The sequence below is a fragment of the Balaenoptera physalus genome (genome assembly GCF_965194825.1).
Source record: "Balaenoptera physalus genome assembly, chromosome: 5".
Classification (NCBI taxonomy): Eukaryota; Metazoa; Chordata; class Mammalia; order Artiodactyla; family Balaenopteridae; genus Balaenoptera; species Balaenoptera physalus.
Genome location: NC_138884.1, coordinates 89,104,457 through 89,123,170, shown reverse-complemented (window position 1 = coordinate 89,123,170; position 18,714 = coordinate 89,104,457). Strand labels below are relative to the sequence as shown.

The 18,714-nt window shown below is 36.1% G+C and overlaps 1 protein-coding gene across 10 annotated transcripts in view; it reads right to left on the bottom strand.

Annotated features, from left to right (window-relative positions):
* Positions 1 to 18,714, bottom strand: part of ARAP2 (ArfGAP with RhoGAP domain, ankyrin repeat and PH domain 2) — a 206,873-nt gene that overhangs the window by 147,697 nt on the left and 40,462 nt on the right. For all 10 annotated transcript variants that reach the window (XM_082464518.1, XM_082464520.1, XM_082464521.1 and 7 more), the window contains 2 exons: positions 7,199 to 7,268; positions 980 to 1,100 (listed from right to left, as the gene is read on the bottom strand). In XM_082464518.1, the coding sequence (XP_082320644.1) occupies positions 980 to 1,100; positions 7,199 to 7,268 (191 nt within the window). The remainder of the gene's footprint in view (positions 1 to 979; positions 1,101 to 7,198; positions 7,269 to 18,714) is intronic.

The window sequence follows — 18,714 nt, the reverse complement described above, 5'->3', positions numbered from 1 at the left end:
AATTGCCCCATAATACCTAATATTGTTGTAATTTATAAAAGGTAAATACTTACATGTGTAAAATAGGATAATAACTGTACTACCTACAAACCTCATGAGACTATTGGGAAAATGAAGCATTTAGCAAATATCACATATTCAGTAATTTTTCCATACCACTATTATTCAAATAATTAAGTACCAAGAAGTACTTTTTAAAATCAAGTTATCATCTTTACTAAAATAAAAGATGCTTTAAGTTAAAATTCTAATTCTTTAGTTAATGAAGATGGCCTTATTTACATTATTTAAAAGTAGTACTGATATACTGAGAGTCAATCGAAGTTACAACAGAGAATTTTAATTTGTCTGTCTCTCCCTCCCCCATCTCCCCAACCCCAAAAAAAAAGAGTCAGAGAAGATTTAAAGGTTTAGACTCCATCCACAAACCATGTGCCATCTTTAGATCAATTTTCACCATCAAGTGACCCACAGCAGATGATACAGGTGAAAAAAACTCAAGAAATATAAAAGATACTCCAAAATCTATCTTAAAATGATTACCACGCCTGCTTGATCATAAAAATAGGCCACACATAAACTTCATAAAACCAATGTTTTAATTGTTAGAAAAATTATTTTTCCACATTGAATAACTATTTTGCATTCTCAACAGCTAAAAGTGAGCTCCATAAGAGCAGAGACTTTTGTCTACTTTTCTTCACTGCTATATTCCCCAAATTTAGAAGAGTCCTTGGCACTTAGTAGATTTGCACTAAATATTTGTTGCATGAAAGAACAGTGAACAAACAACAATGACCTGTCAATTTGTTTATGTTTTAATATAATGGCATTCAAAAAATTAATATAAAATGTAAATCATTTAAAAGTAACATATTTAAAGATTGCCTGACATTTCTAGCTTAACTGGTTTATTAAATCTTAAGATTGGTCAGAAATTAATGTCTCTCTTTTTATAGGGATAAAGAAAGAATCTTACCTTCTTTTTCTACTCTAAAAACAAAAGTTCTTTGTGTTGTAACAACTTCAAATTTGTTGTCTCCTTGAACTCGTACCGTAGATATAGCAGAAAGGGGAATTATTCCTTTTGAATACTTCTCCTGTATTGGTCAGAGAAAAAGATCCATAAAGAAGAAACATTAAAATAAAATTCCCATAATCAAAAATAAAATGGCAAGATATTTATAAGTGCTTCTCTTTCATAATTTCAATCTAAAATTTTAAAATCACATATAAATAGCATATATCCTTATATACACTTAATTCCCCAGAAAGGAAAATATTAAGTGCCCCTTCCAAGTGAGATGTCTTTTCACTTTTCTCTTCATCTGCAATTAAGAGACAATGACTCACATACAAACAACATAGCAGACCAGCAATACATAGTTCCAAAAAACAGCGGTATGTTCTTTGAAACAATCTGGTCAAAATGATTTTATGGTGTTTGCAGGCATCTGCTGGCCATTACAGGTACTGTAACTACACCATTTCAAAACCACTGTAACATATTGTGAACAAGAATATTATCTAAGAAACCAGACTGTTGGATTGTATCAATTAACCCATATTACTCAATGCTCTGGTAATGAAGATCTTAATCTCACACTGCATCACTTTTTATTCTCCAGTGACTAAACAGTGAAAAAACATGGATTCGGCTGTTTGCAATTGGCATATGCCTATTACAATTTTGCTCAAGAAAGTCATTCTTAAGACTCTTGATAACTTTCTCCGTCTGCATTTTCCTGGACCCTCCTAAACCAATTGGCATAATCATCGCCCCCATAATTTCAACTATTTACTAAGAGTGTAACATTTACTGGGCCCTGTGTGGAAAGAAAATTCCAAGAGTATTTATACATTCAAGTGGCCTCAAAATGAAAAACCAACTAACCAAATGAGAGAAAAGTTTAAAAATGAGTACAAAACATGGGAAGTAAGAGTATGAAGATGAGAATTCTCAATTCTGCTTACAAGAGGTCAGAGGTATTTTCACAGAAATAGTGACATTTGAACCTGACTTTAAGAAACCTTAAGTTAACCAAATAGATAAGTGAGGGGGCAGGGGGTATCCTGGCCAGAAAGACTGAATAACAGAGGTGTAAAGTAGAGAAGTAAGAGGAGCTGCAGTGTCGAGTCAAAAGAGATGAGGCTAAAAACATAAATCAAGGCCCCATCATGAAAGGTCTTAGTGTCAAAAGAGTTTAGACACAACTTTATGGGGTTTCTTCTACAATTCCTTTCCATCATCCATGGAACCATCACTTTTGACCCGGGTCCCAAGCATCTGAAACAACTGGTTAGGAGAAGAATGCACTAAACCATTCCATGCAGATCACAAGTGTCAAGTTCACATTCCTCGCAGTGGCAAACCCCAGCCATACATAGCAGATAGGTAAAAGACAGTTGCTGCAAGCAACATGGCAGTCTACTGGGAAGTTTCTCCTCTGCCAGTTGAAGAGATACACTATACTCTCATGGTATTCCCTCTCAGTTATTTGACAGTTTCTTCTACTCTAAACCCCATTCCTGCCTTTATGTATCCATCAAAATCCTATCCATTCTTTAATGCCATCTTCAATAACACCAGGAAGGCTTTCCTTTATCCTCTCAAGCAGCCAAAATCAAGTAAGATACTTGAACTGTGATTTAGGAAGATGAGATGGCAACTTCCTGGAAAAAGGGGAGGGAGGTCAAGGAATAAGTACTAACAAAGTAACTTTTTCTCCCCCTTATTTTCCTTTTTTTTTTGGTTTTATCTTCTGTCCCTAAGGGAAAAAAAAATCCCTTCTTACTATTTCAACTACCAACTTTATGTGGAGAATTCTAAAATCTGTCCCTTCCTTCCTTCCTTGTCCATTTCCGTCAACTCCACTCCCATATTTTGAATCATCAATGGGACATATTAACTGTCCCATAACCACCTCAAACTTTAAAACTGAATTACCTCCTGGAAACATACCCTCCCTCTATATCTGTCCATAAAAATATCACTCTTCTGGTCAATCAGTCTTCAATAGAGTAGCCTTTGACTTGTGCTTCTCTTTTGTACCCACATAACCTGGGACTCTTCCGACATCTACATGGTCAACTTGCTCCCTACCACTTCCTGATTCTTTCTAGTCACATTAGCTTTCTTGAAGTTCCATGAATACATTGTGGTTCTGCTCAGTCCCATGACTCTACATACTCTTTTCTGCAAGGAAACATTTTTCATACCCATTTTCACATACTTACTGCCTCTACATCTTTCCTATTTCAGCATGAATATATGCTCTGAAGAAAGCCCTCTGACCAGTCTCTTCTCTCAGGCCCTTCATCCTCACCCAGCCAGATACCCTAAATTAACAGTAACCTGTACTTTTCCTCTATAGCAATTACTAATTCTAATTTAAATGATAATTCTTTATATTTACCGTGGGATCATCTGATCAGTACAGTCTTTCCAAACTGACTGTGCATCTTACATCTATTTTCTCCATTACCTTTCACATAATCAGTATTGCATATTTTCTGAATGAATGAATCCTATGTCCAATCAAGCACAATTATACAAACTCCAACAGCTCATTTTTAGTATTTTTTGAAATTCATTTTTTTAAACACCTCCACTGGCCTATACAGCCTACACCCTGATAAATTAATGCCTGATTTACTGCACACTCTCCTGATTTCCCTCCCTACTTTCAGCTTGTTTTCCCTCTCACCTTTCCTGCATATTATTGTTCAAATGTCATAGTTGGAGAGAATAAAGGAAACATTCATGGAGGAGGAGAACAGGATCGGTCTTGAAGTTTGCACAGGATTTTCATGGATGGTAATGGCTAATGAGATTCAGAGGGAAGAGCAAAACCATGGAGGTGAAAATACAGGAAAAGACACACAAGTTCTCCACAGTTGTACCAAGACACTGTTGAAAAAGGTCACTGCAAAGAAACACATGACATGATTGGCTTAACAAAGAAAACCCAATAAATGCAAGTGGGTCACAATGGCAATATTAGGCAACACCAGACCAGGAAGTGCTCTAGGAATTGACAGGAAGGAGAGAATGTCTCCCCATTGTCAGGCAACCTGAGAGAGTCAAAGGGGCACAGCACCTTTGGGGACAGTGATACAGTCTCTCTGGCTGTAAGTTTGTAGTGGCTGAGTCCAGATAGTGAAAAATCCAGAATATCCAGAAACATTTATTTTCTTTATCCCCCAGGTGATCCAGTGTCAAACTGTAGTTTGCCTAAGAATTAGAGGACCTTACAAAAATACATCTCTAGTGAGATAATTAACCATATGTTGAATAAAACGTTACCATTAACCCATTTTTCAGTAGAGAAAAAAATGAAGCAGCATTGTAGAGAAAGACACAGGAATTTTAAAAAGGAGATTTTTCCTTCTTCTAGATCTCTTCAAAGAGATTAAAAAAAAAATTCCTTAAAAACATAACAACTCACCAACATGCCTACAATAATAATGTTGTTTAACGTAAGTACTTATGGAGGAGTAATAGAAAAATAAATTCCCCAGAAGTGATAAAAATGTACTTAAGAAGCGGAATACTCTGCTACTTTAACCTCAGGAAGTTGTAGTTTCTCTAATGGCTCATCTATAATCTTTTCTGAGAGTCTAAGATAAATCTCAAAATTTTTAACACTGTAGAGTTGATTTTACATTTCTATTCTAACACACAATAAAGACAAAACAGGAAAAGAAAAAAACTAAACTAAATGACACTAGGCTCAAAATGACTGCATTTTTCAGCGTGTGAAATTTTCCTTAAGGAAAGAAATTCTAAAGCATCCCTTGAGCCTATAATACCCAGATATCTAGGTCAAGTTTGCCATTTATCTACCACTTTCAGACAATGAAATGACCACAGGGCAATTCTGCCCACAGCTGAGTGAGAATGGGGGTGAGTGAGATCTCTTGGCAGGTGACGAGATATCAAGGTTGTTGGGATGATGTCATTTTCAGTAATACAATGAAATGGCCTTGCTGAGACATGATTGAGCAGCACTGAGGAAAGCAGAAGATAACTAGGGGAACAGGCAACTCTGCAAACTACCTCCTGAAAGCCCAACCACAGGCTTCTCAAGTGCACATTTAAACACTAAAAGACACAACTCCTTGGTGCACAGGACCACGAAAACTGCACACCCAGCTGAGACAGAAGCTATGGCCACACTTATGCTCTCTGTTCACTGGACTTGAAATCCCCTCTTCCCAGTCCACCAATCCATCCCTTTTGCCAGAAGGGTCACAACAGAAACCACGTCTCCTTTTAGGAAACACCCATCCTAGTGTTTTTGGTTTTATTTGCCAACATGAAACCACTCATCTGAGTAGTAAAGGAACGAAATGCCATAGGAAACAAAAATTTGATTTTTTTTTTTTAATTTTAATGTCAAGGTAAAGCATTCGTAATAATTCATCTTAACAAACTTTTTATCTCAACTTAAAACCAAGGCTGCATCGTTTTTATTGCATCAGTGTGGATAGGTGCTCAGCTCCTCACTACAGTTGAGATGAGCTTTTAAAGGACAAACAGAGTGAGTCTGGTTGGACAGATACGCTAGAAATTCTCTCTCCTGAATGACAATGATATCAACACCAGCAGAGCCTGATGGCACAGAAGCCTGTCTCACTCCTGAATAGTTTTCTTCCTCATTTCAAGCAAACCAGAGACGGGCACAGGTGCTAAAGAAAACCAGGGGTCAGATTGCATCAGATACAGAGACTACATTTTACCCACCCTAGGTTACAGAAATTGTCTCAAGATTCAAATGAACAAGCAAACTAAAAACAATAGCTATGGCAGAAAACTAGCTTTTAAAAATGTTCATCCCATATCTTGCAATTGTCAAAGAGGTGTGTTTAAACCTATCTGATGCTTTAGTGGGATCACTGCAAAGTGAAAGCAATTAATACTTCTCTAAACTTTCTATTACTCTTAGTGTTGTAGCATGCAGTGTGTATTACTTTCTGTCTAAAAGCATACGCTCTTCTTCCTGTAGCACTGATCAATACATGAAAGGGAATCTAAATCTCTATTTGAGCCACAAATAATACCAATATTAGGCAGTGAAAAATCGCTAAATAATGAGAAGATAATATTAGATTATAAACTATAAATAAGAGGATGTGGTTAAGTGTTAAATCAATATATTAAAAGAATGTATATAGTTAAGGTTGTAAAATTATATGATTTTAACTAACAAAAAATACGGTCTATTTATTAGTTGCAACTTTTTAATTAAGGAAATTTTCAAACACATAGAAGTTGAAAGATTAGTACAACGAACACTCATAACCTCAATTGGACAGTTGTTAACATTGCTATTTTTTGTTCTACCTAGCTATGCATGTGTGCATATATATATATACACACATATATATATAAATATACACATATAGAGGGTATATATAGATAGGTAACATCTGAAAGACATTTGCGTATATAATGACACTTCACCCCTAAATATTTCAGCCTACATCTCCTAAGAATAAAGACATTCTCATCCCTAAGGTGAAGGACATGATCAAAATAGTATCATGTCCGTTAAGACTCAACTGCCTAAAGAATATATTGTAACCACTTGCACATCAAGATATTCGGTGTGCTCTAACTCCAAACACAACCTTCTCAGCTTCGTCTCCCACTAGTCTCCCGAACATACTCTATTTTCCAATCAGAGAATCTGGGCATCTCATTGTTCTCTCTGCTATCAAGTCCTGTTCTTTCTAGTTTCTTTACGTACAAACATTCTTCTTTCTTCAAAATTCATGGCCATTAGAAATCTCATGCAAGAAGCATTCCTTGGTTCTTCCACACCCCTTCCAGAGGACAAAATAACCTCTCCTTGCTTTGCCATTTTCTACTTGTGGCGTCATTTTGTAAACATTTTTGAGCACTCTCTAGGATAAAGGCAGTTTCTTATGTATCTGCATATCACTTATAGCAAATCCTCTAGTTTGCAGGAGATATTCCATAAATAATTGTTAGATACGTAAGTTTTAAAAAATCCCAATTTTGTATGTCTGGGAAAAGTTAAACTATGGAAAGAGTTAAGTGTTTTATCCTATGCAAATTCTTTTCATGTTCTTAATCCAACTCCTATTCTTACAGACCAAATCACATGCTTAGTTTATTGAAGTACACTCAGCATGCATAGGACAATCTTTGAAAACTGTAAAACGTACTTACCTTATCGTTATTGTAATAAGAAATGCTAAGGCCATCAAATTTCACCCATCTCTTCTGAAACATGCGTTTTCTGTAAAACGTATGAAATTGTCATTTTACATTTAAGAACCATGCACTTGGATTTTAAATACATTTGTAATATAGAACTGTGTTGAGTACATTCCAATTTGCTAGTAAGCAGTGAAGAAAACAGTAGGCTATGACAACGTACAGTTTTGGCAATGGTACAAAGGAAAGGAAATACGTACAATGACACTTTCTAATCAGTTGACCTAGGTGTTTTTAAAAAAGGATACTGCTAACAGTGTCATCATTTTTGAAAACGTAACTTGCAGTGTCATTATCCACATCGGTAAGGTTGAGTGGAAAACAAAGTGTGGTCAGAAACACTATCATGGCACCCATATCCCTTAAAGGAGATAATTCCTCAATGAAGTTAACATAAATTTTTATCCTTCATTAAGCTTATAACATTTTATCTTATTTTTAAAAATTTTTGCTTTGGGGCATGCTAAAATAACAAAGCTTTGTCAATTGGATTTACATAGATATATTATTTAATTCTGATCAAATAAGCTGAAAAGGCCCTGACTAAATATGGAGAATCATTTGCAATCATCTAAAATTCATTGAAACATTAACATTTTGAGAAAAAGAATCATATGAAAGGCAAATGCAGTTTAAAATGGTTACTGACATGAGAAACAAAGCAAAATAATGTCATCATATGTTCCCTATTTAGGCATAAAGGAGAAAAAGATTTTCTGACTATATAAGGGAAAAGTGAAGACCCATTTCTAGTTGGGCTTGTTTTTGTTTTTTGTTTCAGTCCCCTTCCCCGAAGTCAGACAATCCTGAAGGTTGTGAATGTCTTATTCTCTATATGACTCTCAGTGTGAACTGATACAGTCTAGATACTTTTAGCCTTTATCACAGATAATATATGAAAACTAACTTCCCGTTTAAAAAACCAGTCATCTCTAAACAAATAGGTAGATAACCGCGTCTACCTCTTCCTTTTGCAGTTTTCTAACATGTTTAAGATAAGGAAATGGTATAGCTTTCTGTGGTTTTCAGAAGACTTAAAGGTAGAAAAAGCACCTCAGAAAGTGTGGAGAACTTGTCTTCTGGGCTCTTTCCTGGGCCACACACACCTATTATTACTCTAGTGAAATACAGTGAGCTGCCCACATTGATCATTAGCCGAATTATTCTGCTTAAGATAAAATTAGAGCAAACCTGATCAAACTGAGAAAAGTTTCAAAATTCATTGGTATGGACAACACTTTCACATATAAGCACTGAATTAATCATGAAGTAATAAGAACATAAGACCTTACAATTATATAACTACAACTAACGATCCAGCCCTCTTTCCATCTTACTCCCTCATCCTTCTGCTTCTTTTTAACTTCCCTTGGCCTGTCATGTGTTCTCTTAACCTTGCAACATCCAACAGTGCCGGTTTTCATTTCCTTCACTGACTCAAAGGTTCTTCAAGTTGCCAGCATTAAGAGTTACAAGGTAAAGAAATACTAAGCAAACACACAGTCATTATACATTGAATAAAATCACTTAGCACTCATTTCATACTGATCTCTGTCACACTTAAAGGCAGGTGAGCAGACATCTTCCCACACAATCTCAACAGTAATTCTATAAATCAAGATTTTGCTTTAGGCCCACCTTACATGGTGAACAGCAGTAAGCTAGAGCTCAGTAGTACATATAATCGTCCATTTTAGAATAAAAATAATCAACGTCTGTGGGAGATAACGGCCTTAGGACCTTCCATTACCCCTCTAATTCCTTTGCTAACTACTGCTTACCTTTCAGAGTTCCACCTAAACCACCTTTACAGACACTCCTTCCCTGATGAGCCAATCCAAAGCAAGTCACAAAGCTGTCCTCTCAAAGCACCCTCTCCTTTTCCTCATGGCACTTAACACAATCTCTAATTACATGTTTGTTTAGTTGCTTGATGTCTCCCACACCAAGGATGTTTCACTCTCTACTCTATGATCAGCAACTAACACAGAGACACACATGGCACTAAAAAAGAATCTGTTCAATGAAAGAGTGACATGATTAAGCACATATCCCCTTAGCAAAAAACAGCCAGATGACAGACAGATAAAACCTCAAATGACCAGCACTCAAATAACCAGCATATTTTAAAAGAAAGGCTGCCAGAAGGCGAGAAAACTTCCGAAACCTCAGAGTTAGATTCGAAGTTTCAAAATGTGCCAAAGCTGGAAGTGAAAACAAGTTTAGAACCTACTTTTTTTTTTTTTTTTTTGGCTATGTTTGGTCTTCATTGTGGGCTTTCTCTAGTTGTGGCGAGCGGGGGCTGCTCTTTGTTGTGGTGCGCGGGCTTCTCATTGCGGTGGCTTCTCTTGTTGCAGAGCAAGGGCTCTAGGCGCGCGGGCTTCAGTAGTTGCGGCTCGCAGGCTCAGTAGTTGTGGCGTGCAGGCTCAGTAGCTGTGGCGCACGGGCTTAGTTGCTCTGTGGCATGTGGGATCTTCCCGGACCAGGGCTCGAACCCATGGTCCCCTGCATTGGCAGGCGGATTCTTACCACTACATCACCTGGGAGGTCCCTAGAACCTACTTTAACATGTCTTACTTAAGATGGTTTAGTTGCGGCCACTTGGACTCAAAGTTTTCTTAGAATTCCATCACCATCTAGATAGACAATTTGAGGTCTGAGGCATCATCCAGGAACTTAACATTCATGTCCACAGGAAAATGAGAAGGAGAGGAGGGAGGGCAGACAGCTCAGAGATCAGTCAGAGATGCTACCATGTGACAAGCTACATTTCTCAGGCACTGACTAGAAACCACACACTGGATGCTTGGCTTTCTGAAGAAAGCCAACCAAAACGTCAGCCTCTGAGAGACTCAACTCCTAAGATATTCCCCCAACTATTTTTTAATTTTCTCAGCTACCAGGTGACTCTTAGATGTGTTCAGCCATTTTAACCGAATATTTTGAAAGGTTAAATCTGTTTAATAATCTATGGAAGGACAGGTAAATAAGACAAATCCCAGCCCATGCTGAAATGGAATGAGAGTGTGGCAACTGAAAAATCAAATGTTCTGTAGCTGGAGAGAGCCACTTTGCTATCCTGCCATTAAAACATTACTTCTGCTACCATTCATTCATCCAGTCGGCCATCAAATCTGTGGGTAACTATTCTGTGGACACTATCCTCCAGCCATACTGCCCCCTCTGTCTAGATGCTTTCTTGCCTCGTGGCCTTCCCATATGCCATTTTCTTCATTGGAATGCTCCCTGCCTGCTCCTGACCTGGCTGGCTCCTTATCCTTGAGATCTCGGCTCAAAAGTCATTCCCCCAAGTGGCCACCATTGAGTAACACATAGATCCTTCAGGTTCCTTTGGTCTCTTGCTCCATTTCTTTACTTAATGACACTTAGCAGAATTTGCAATTATATATTTGTTTTGTGCCCTCCACCTCCCATACTAGATATTGAGATCCTTGAGTGCAGAAACCATTTGTTTTTTTAATCAATGTAAAACCAGCAACTACCACAGTTTCTAGCATATAAAATATGCTGAATATCTAGTGAATAAACTAACAAATACATATATTTCTCACTGCAAGATGCTTCCTCAAATTTTCATGTTATGTATAGAGAAAACAAATACTAACAAAACCACTTCACCATTAATTTCATTTTTTGCTTCTTCAAGTACAAAGATCAGAATTTTTATATGACAAAAGCTTTGTAATTCATCATTAGTGTCCATGTAATTTTAAAATACATTTTATAGTTAAATATTTTTTAAATGTATTCTTTAAGATGTATGCATTTTGTACCTCCCTATTTAAAAATTCAAATTAATAAATTAAATGTTTCTAAAACTAAATATATATAAACATGTTTAATCTATTTTGCTCATTAAATGTGTCAACATTCAGTTAGTTATTTTCTGCATGTGAACTTCAATACTGAATTCTAATAATTGGTTAATTAAAGATAAGAACTTATACTTAGATCCTTTCTCACAATTCCTCTTTCTAGCAAATGGAAACTTGAATTTAAATTGTTAAACTCAATAAATTAATCAAAATTTCAACTATTGATATATAAAAGGGAAAGCTTAAGAAGCACTGTTTCTAAATTTCAATAAAATTTTAAATTAAAGTATTGGTGAATAGTAAATTTTTAAGAATTATCTTTTCTGTACCAGAGTTAGATATTTTTCTCATATATTTATAAAAATCTACTTGATACCAGGCAACTAAATCCAGTGTAATTCTGTAAAATTAATCTATTCCACACAATTAGAGGTTTCTAAAGTACTTTAAACGCTTTCTCTGACATAAGTTATACCTTTCCCTTAAATTTCAATTAACAATTTATTTAGTAAATGTTAAAAAAAAAGACAAAGTATAAAATACAGTGTCACTCTAGTCTGTGTTCCTACTATCACATGACACAAATTAGAACTGACTAATGGATTATTATACAGAGAAGAGATTTTAAAGCCTGTCAATAAAGAACTTACTTGGCCCAATAATCTTGATAATAAAAACAACACTTATACAGTGCTTTGTTCTAGGCACTGTTGCAAGCCATATACAAACATTAATTCATTCAATCCTCCAAACAATCATATGAGGCAAGTAATATTATTATTCCCATTTTACAGATGAAGCCACAGAGGAGCTGGCAGGTTAAATAATTTGCCCAAGTCACACAACTGATAAAGATCATTTCTGTGAGTCAAATCCAGGCAGTCTGGTCCCAAAGTCTATGCTCTTAACAACTACACAAAACAGACTCTGGTACATTTCATGGCAAAGCACCCTCAATATCCCTTTATGTAGCAATAACATTTGACCTTTACCCATTTAATATGTGAGTTCAGTTCTGCAAAGTGCTTCAGAATTCCTTCGGGAAAAAAAGGTAAAGTAGACGTGAAAAATATTAGCCTAGGTTTTATCCTATTTTGTTTTTAGGGTTCTAAAGGAAAACATTTCTTTGAGAAGCTTTTCTTAGAATAATTCATAAGGCATGTGTGGTGTTATTGAATGGATTTCTATAAGCACTTCCCTTGAGCTCTAGTAGGGCAGGTTGTGTAAAGTTTCAACTGCTATCATAAATGCAGCCTCGCCATCTGGTGTCAGTTTTTGTTGTCTCAAAAACTGTGTCTTAAAAATTCTTTTTTAACAACAGTGTATATACAAACAATTACATCTCTATTTATGAAGTATATACATGAAGGCACTCCTGTTTAATTTCAATCCTAAGTGCCAGAAGGGTTTTTTTTTAAAAGATTACATCTTTTAGCTTTAAAAAAACTACAAAATTGGATAAGCATGCTAACCAATGATATTAATTTAAAGTGGCAGAGGCTACCAAACTGTCATCTTCAAACATCACATAACCGAAATGAACCTCAAAGTAACTAAGTCAAATTTATGGCTTTTATTAATCATGGTATTTTAATCATCAAAAAATACTTCTCAATTATTCTAAACAATATCTAAGAAAAATGGTATCATAGACATGCTGTTCCAGAGTCACCTGCCTTGTTTACATAATCCTGAAGAATTATATGCATATTTTATCTTATTTTCTGCTCTAACACTAACTAGACTCAATATTTTTTAGAACTACTACAATTTCCAAAAGTATAGATTTTTGTTTGTTTATCTAATTACTCATTTTTTATTTAGTTATTTTATCTCATTACTCTTAAGTATGAGGCTTTTAAATGCTGCAGTATTATATGACCCAGCAATCCCACTACTGGGCATATACCCAGAGAAAACCATAATTCAAAAAGACACATGCACCCCAATGTTCATTGCAGCACTATTTACAATAGCCAGGACATGGAAGCAACCTAAATGTCCATCAACAGACAAATGGATAAAGAAGATGTGGTAAATATATACAATGGAGTATTACTCAGCCATAAAAAAGAATGAAATAGGGTCATTTGTAGAGACGTGGATGGACCTAGAGACTGTCACACAGAGTGAAGTAAGTCAGAAAGAGAAAAACAACGCATATTATATGTATATGTATATTATATGTATAAAATAAATAATAAGAACCTGCTGTATAAAAAATAAATTAAATTTAAACAAATAGTAAATGCTGCAGTATTAGTTATGAAGTATTTTATAGACATATATCCAAGGAATTATAATATTTCTAGAAAATATCAGCCCTTTTTTCTAGACTGTATTTCCTCACTTTTAAGTAAACCAAAATGAATGTTTCCAAGATTATATGAACCAAAATGAGTTGGGGCCAAAAAACAAAAACAAAACAAAAATTTTCTGAAATTCCAGCTTCCATTTCTGCTTTAAATGAGAAAAAACAAATTTTAAGATAAAATCTCAAGTGCTAAAAGGAGTTTTAGAAGCCAGTGATAAAGCACAAATTTTAATGTGTGACTTCCAACTTTTACAGTATTCACAAAGAGCTTTGTGCTTATATGACATGGTATGTGAAAAACCACGTTAAAAGACTCAGACCTCTTTATTTTATGGAGTCATACTCTGTTAAAAAAACAAAAAATCCAACATGAAACCAGCTTCTAGTTAAGACGACCAATGAAAAGTTTGCATTTATCTCTACTCCTCCTAAAACCTCAAAGGATTAAAAAACAAATAAAAATAAATAAATAACTACAAGCCAACACTGACTGAAAAAGTAAATGATAGCATCAGTATCAAGAAATCAGGAAAGCCTAAGAAGGGATAGGAACTAACTCAGGAGGTTTCAGAGAACTGATTGCTAAGCCTCCAAGAGATCAAATTGAGAGGAAAACCAACTTACTCACAAAATTTCAGAAGGTCTCAGGAGATACAGGCACAAGTAACTCTGGAAGTGATTATGAAGGAGAGGGGGTGCTGAGAACAGAAGAGTTGTTGAAAGGCAATTAAAGAGATAAACTTGCACCCCTCACCACTCCATCCCAGAATCCCTCCCTTACTTCTCAGCTGGAAAACTGCCCCTCCTCTTCCTCAACAGGATAATAGGGTTTTATTCACTGGAGAAGATCAAACAGGGGTCTCTGGACTGGGAGATCAGACAAGGCTAAAGGTAGGGGACAGCACTAAAAACAGTAGAATCACGTCTATATCATAAATATTTATGATCAAAGTCCACATTCCCCACTGAGCTCCCAAAAAGCCGTTAACCACTCTTACCACCCTCAATAAGGAGATTCATTTAAAAGATACTGGCGTGAGGAGTCTCCAAGGAAACACATTAGGAAAGCCTAGCAAGATCATCTTACAAGAAATAGACAGAGAGACCCATCAGGGCCTGATCCAATCAGCTCTGTAGGATCTCATTTTAAATGAACAGCCCAAACAGAGAATCATTCATGAAAGGAAGAGGCAATAGATAGGGCAAACTTCACTGTTGTCTTATTCTAAGAAACAGCCACAACAGCCCCAGCATTCAGCAACTACCACCCTGATCAGCGAGGAGCCATCAACACTGAGGCAAGACTCTCCACTAGCAAAAAGGTTATGACTTGCTGAAGGCTCAGATGATGGTTAGCATTTTTTGGCAATATTTTTTTTTTAATTAAAAAAATTAAAAGCCCAAGATTAACAAAACATTTGAGGAAAACATCTCTAAGGTAAAAGATGGGGAAGAAACCCTCCTCCAAAAAATTCAAAGAAACAGACACTACAGGAAAAGAAAGCTTCAAAACACTTATTAATATCCATAGAAAGATAAGAAAATATATTATGTCCATGGAACAATAACAGTACATTATAAGACGAACAGTCAAAAGAAAGAAAGTGCTTTCTACGTTAAATATAGGTAAACAAAAAACAAAAGTGGGTTAGAAAATACAAGCTAAATAAGCTTTCTTAGGGGGCTGTACGATGGTGAAATTGATATGTGTATGTATTTTGATTACTTCACAAACTCATAGTCCTGAGGAAGAATTTGTGGGTAAATGAATTTTAAGTACATAAAAAACTAAGCAAACCAAAAAAAATCAATAATTATTAACTCCAAGGAAAACTAAAGGTTGCAAATGAAAGAAAAATTAACAGTATGTTGCAAAGCTCAAATATGAGTAGCATTTACATAGATATTAAGAGTATAAAACTAAATACAGGTATAACATAGACATTTTATATGGCTACTTTAAAAGAATGATTACATGGGAACTGTGTCTATGCAGGGGGGACAGTGGGTGAAAATGAATAAACATTATATTCCACAGTAGTGTCTCAACAGCTAATTACTAACGCTGAAGAGTCAGAAAGAAACAGTATGAAAAAATTATTAAGATAAACAAAGTAACCCTCAGAATGGGAGAAAATATTTGCAAATGAAACAACAGACAAAGGATTAATCTCCAAAACATACAAACAGCTCATGAAGCTCAATATCAAAAAAACAAACAACCCAATTAAAAAATGGGCAGAAGACCTAAACAGACATTTTACCAAGGAAGACATACAGATGGCCAAGAGGCACATGAAAAGATGCTTAACATCACTAATTATTAGAGAAATGTAAATCAAAACTACAATGAGGTATCACCTCACGCCAATCAGAATGGCCATTATCAAAAAATCTAGAAACTAATGCTGGAAAGGGTGTGGTGAAAAGCAAACCCTCCTGCAACTGTTGGTGGGAATGTAAATCGATACAACCACTATGGAGGACAGTATGGAGGTTCCTAAAAATAGAACTACCATACGACCCAGCAATCCCACCACTGGGCATATACCGTGAGAAAACCATAATTCAAAAAGGGACATGGACCACAATGTTCATAGCAGCACTATTTACAGTAGCCAGGACATGGAAACAACCTAAGTGTCCATCAACAGATGAATGGATAAAGAAGATGTGGCACATATATACAATGGAATATTACTCAGCCATAAAAAGAAACAAAATTGAGTTATTTGTAGTGAGGTGGATGGACCTAGAGTCTGTCACACAGAGTGAAGTAAGTCAGAAAGAGAAAAACAAATACCGTATGCTAACGCATATATATGGAATCTAAAAAAAAAAAAAAATGGTACTGATGAACCTAGTGGCAGGGCAAGAATAAAGACGTAGACATAGAGAATGGATTTGAGGACACAGGTGGGAGGGGGAAGCTGGGGCAAAGTGAAAGTAGCATCGACATATATACACTACCAAATGTAAAATATTTGGCTGGTTGGAAGGAGCAGCATAGGACAGGGAGACCAGCTTGGCGCTTTGTGATGACCTGGAGGGGTGGGATAGAGAGGGTGGGAGGGAGGCTCAAGAGGGAGGGGATATGGGGACATATGTATGCATATGGCTGATTCGCTTTGGTGTACAACAGAAACTAACACAGCATTGTGAAGCCATTATACTCCAATAAAGATGTATTAAAAAAGAAAAAGATAAACAAAGTTAAGTACCAAAAGAAACTACTAAAGAAAGCAGAAAGTGGCTGCCTCTTGTGATAAAGTGGGAGAAGAGGAAAACTGCTTTTTTTCCTCCAGTTTTATTGAGATATAATTGACATACAGCACCATATAAGTTTAAGGTGCACAGCATAATGATCTGACTTACATACATCATGAAATGATTATCACAGTAAGTTTCGTGATCATCCATCATCTCATACAGATGCGACATTAAATATAAAAAAAAATCTCCTTGTGATGGAAACTCAGGTTTTACTCTCTTAACAACTTTCGTATAGAACATACAGCAGTGTTCATTATATCTATCATGTTATATATTACAAGTACTTATTTATCTTATAAACTGGAAGTTTGGACCTTTTGACAGTCTTTACCCAACTTCCCCTCTCCCCAGCTATTTTTTCTTAATAAGCCATGCAGAACTTTCAGACGCTTTAAACCATGTGCTTTTATAACCACTAAAAAACTTAATTTTGCAAGTTTAATGTGAACACACGATTTCTTTACCTTATAATTGCCAAGGTGAGAACTGACTAGAACTTACTTTTGGTAACATTATCAAAGGTCACCTGAAATGAAATGATGCTCTTCTGAAAAGAAAGCAAGCTGAGGTTTACTGAGTCCTGCTTAAGGGGCTCTGTAGTCAGACCCAATATTACCTACTTTTCCAACTGATCCCACAGAGGAAGCCTTGACCTTACACTTTTATGTGTGGGAAACAGCGGTTCTGAGACATTGAGTCACACAGCAAATGAGCGATAGCTTGACAATTCTAATTTCTGTCTGATTCCAATACCCTCATTCACTTCTCTGCAGCTAGACTGACTGAAATTAGCCATGTTATTTTAATAAACACTAAAACTAAGAATTATTTCCTCAAATTACAAATAAAATATGGAAGCTTTTTATTTGCTTGGCATGGTCTTCACAAGTTATGTGTGATTTGAGAGAAAAGGCCAACTAGTTCACCAGTATAAAAAAGATACTTTTTATCAGAGATTTAAGATTCAACTTCAAGTTCAACATGGTGATTGATATAGAACACCCTGGTCAGATAGAGAGACTTGTCAACTTTCCACTACATCTGCTTTTCACTGAAAGGCTGGCCGCAGGACAGCTCTCCCAGGAGGCTTGAGGCCCTCACACACTTACGGAGCTGGTGGCAAACTGCCCCACTAAAGTGGCCTTGGAGATGCTGGGCACAGACTGGAAAGTCAGCCACTGACAAAGTTACCAATAGTATAAGTCCTGATCTCCCTCCAAGTCATGGGTGGCTTCTAAGTGATCTCTCAATCACTGTTTGTGAATTTGACCCCCTTTTTGGTAGTTGATCACTGGCTTTTTCATTTTCCCTAGTTCTGTGTTCAACCTGGACATGTAATTCTCTGGCAGTTTCTCCCTCCTGGTCCTAGAGCCTAACTTGCGTCTTCCATAAAATAACCTCAACTAACCCCTCTACTTATCTCATAGACTTCAGGACATCCAGATATCACCAACATCAGTGCCTTTTCACTCCCTCTAGCCTGAAAAGTATTTCATCTAAAAACGCCAGTTGAAACAGTATCCATTTTCCAAAGGTCAGTCGAGCTGCTATTCCTCCTTAGAAGATCTCTGAAGAAATGTTTTCTCAACCGCTCTGTAACCTCATGATTCTGTACTCTGTGGACCTTTCTGTACCAATTAGTATACGTTGTCTTTCAAATTTATTTTTATTTGTATTTTTTTCTGACCAAAGTGGAAGATACAAAAAAGGCCAGGAACACATCTTGCTTATCCTTGTATTCGTCCAGAAATTCTTGAGCATATTATATACACAAATTTCTAAGTTAACCTTGCGTGTTCAGCTCCTGCTGTCCCGGACTCACATTACCACACGATGCTTCTCTACGGTTAAAAAAATTAATTTTTTAAAAGAGGAATTTAGCTGAGTAAGAAAAAAAGTTCTAAAACATCTTGTCAAGTAAAAATATGAATTCCTCAAGATATATTGCAGTTTTTATAACTATGCTCAGTGCGTGATATCAAACACACAAACATCTTTAGAAAACAGCAGGTTAAAAAGTCAAAAGCATTTCCTAGTTGCAGATA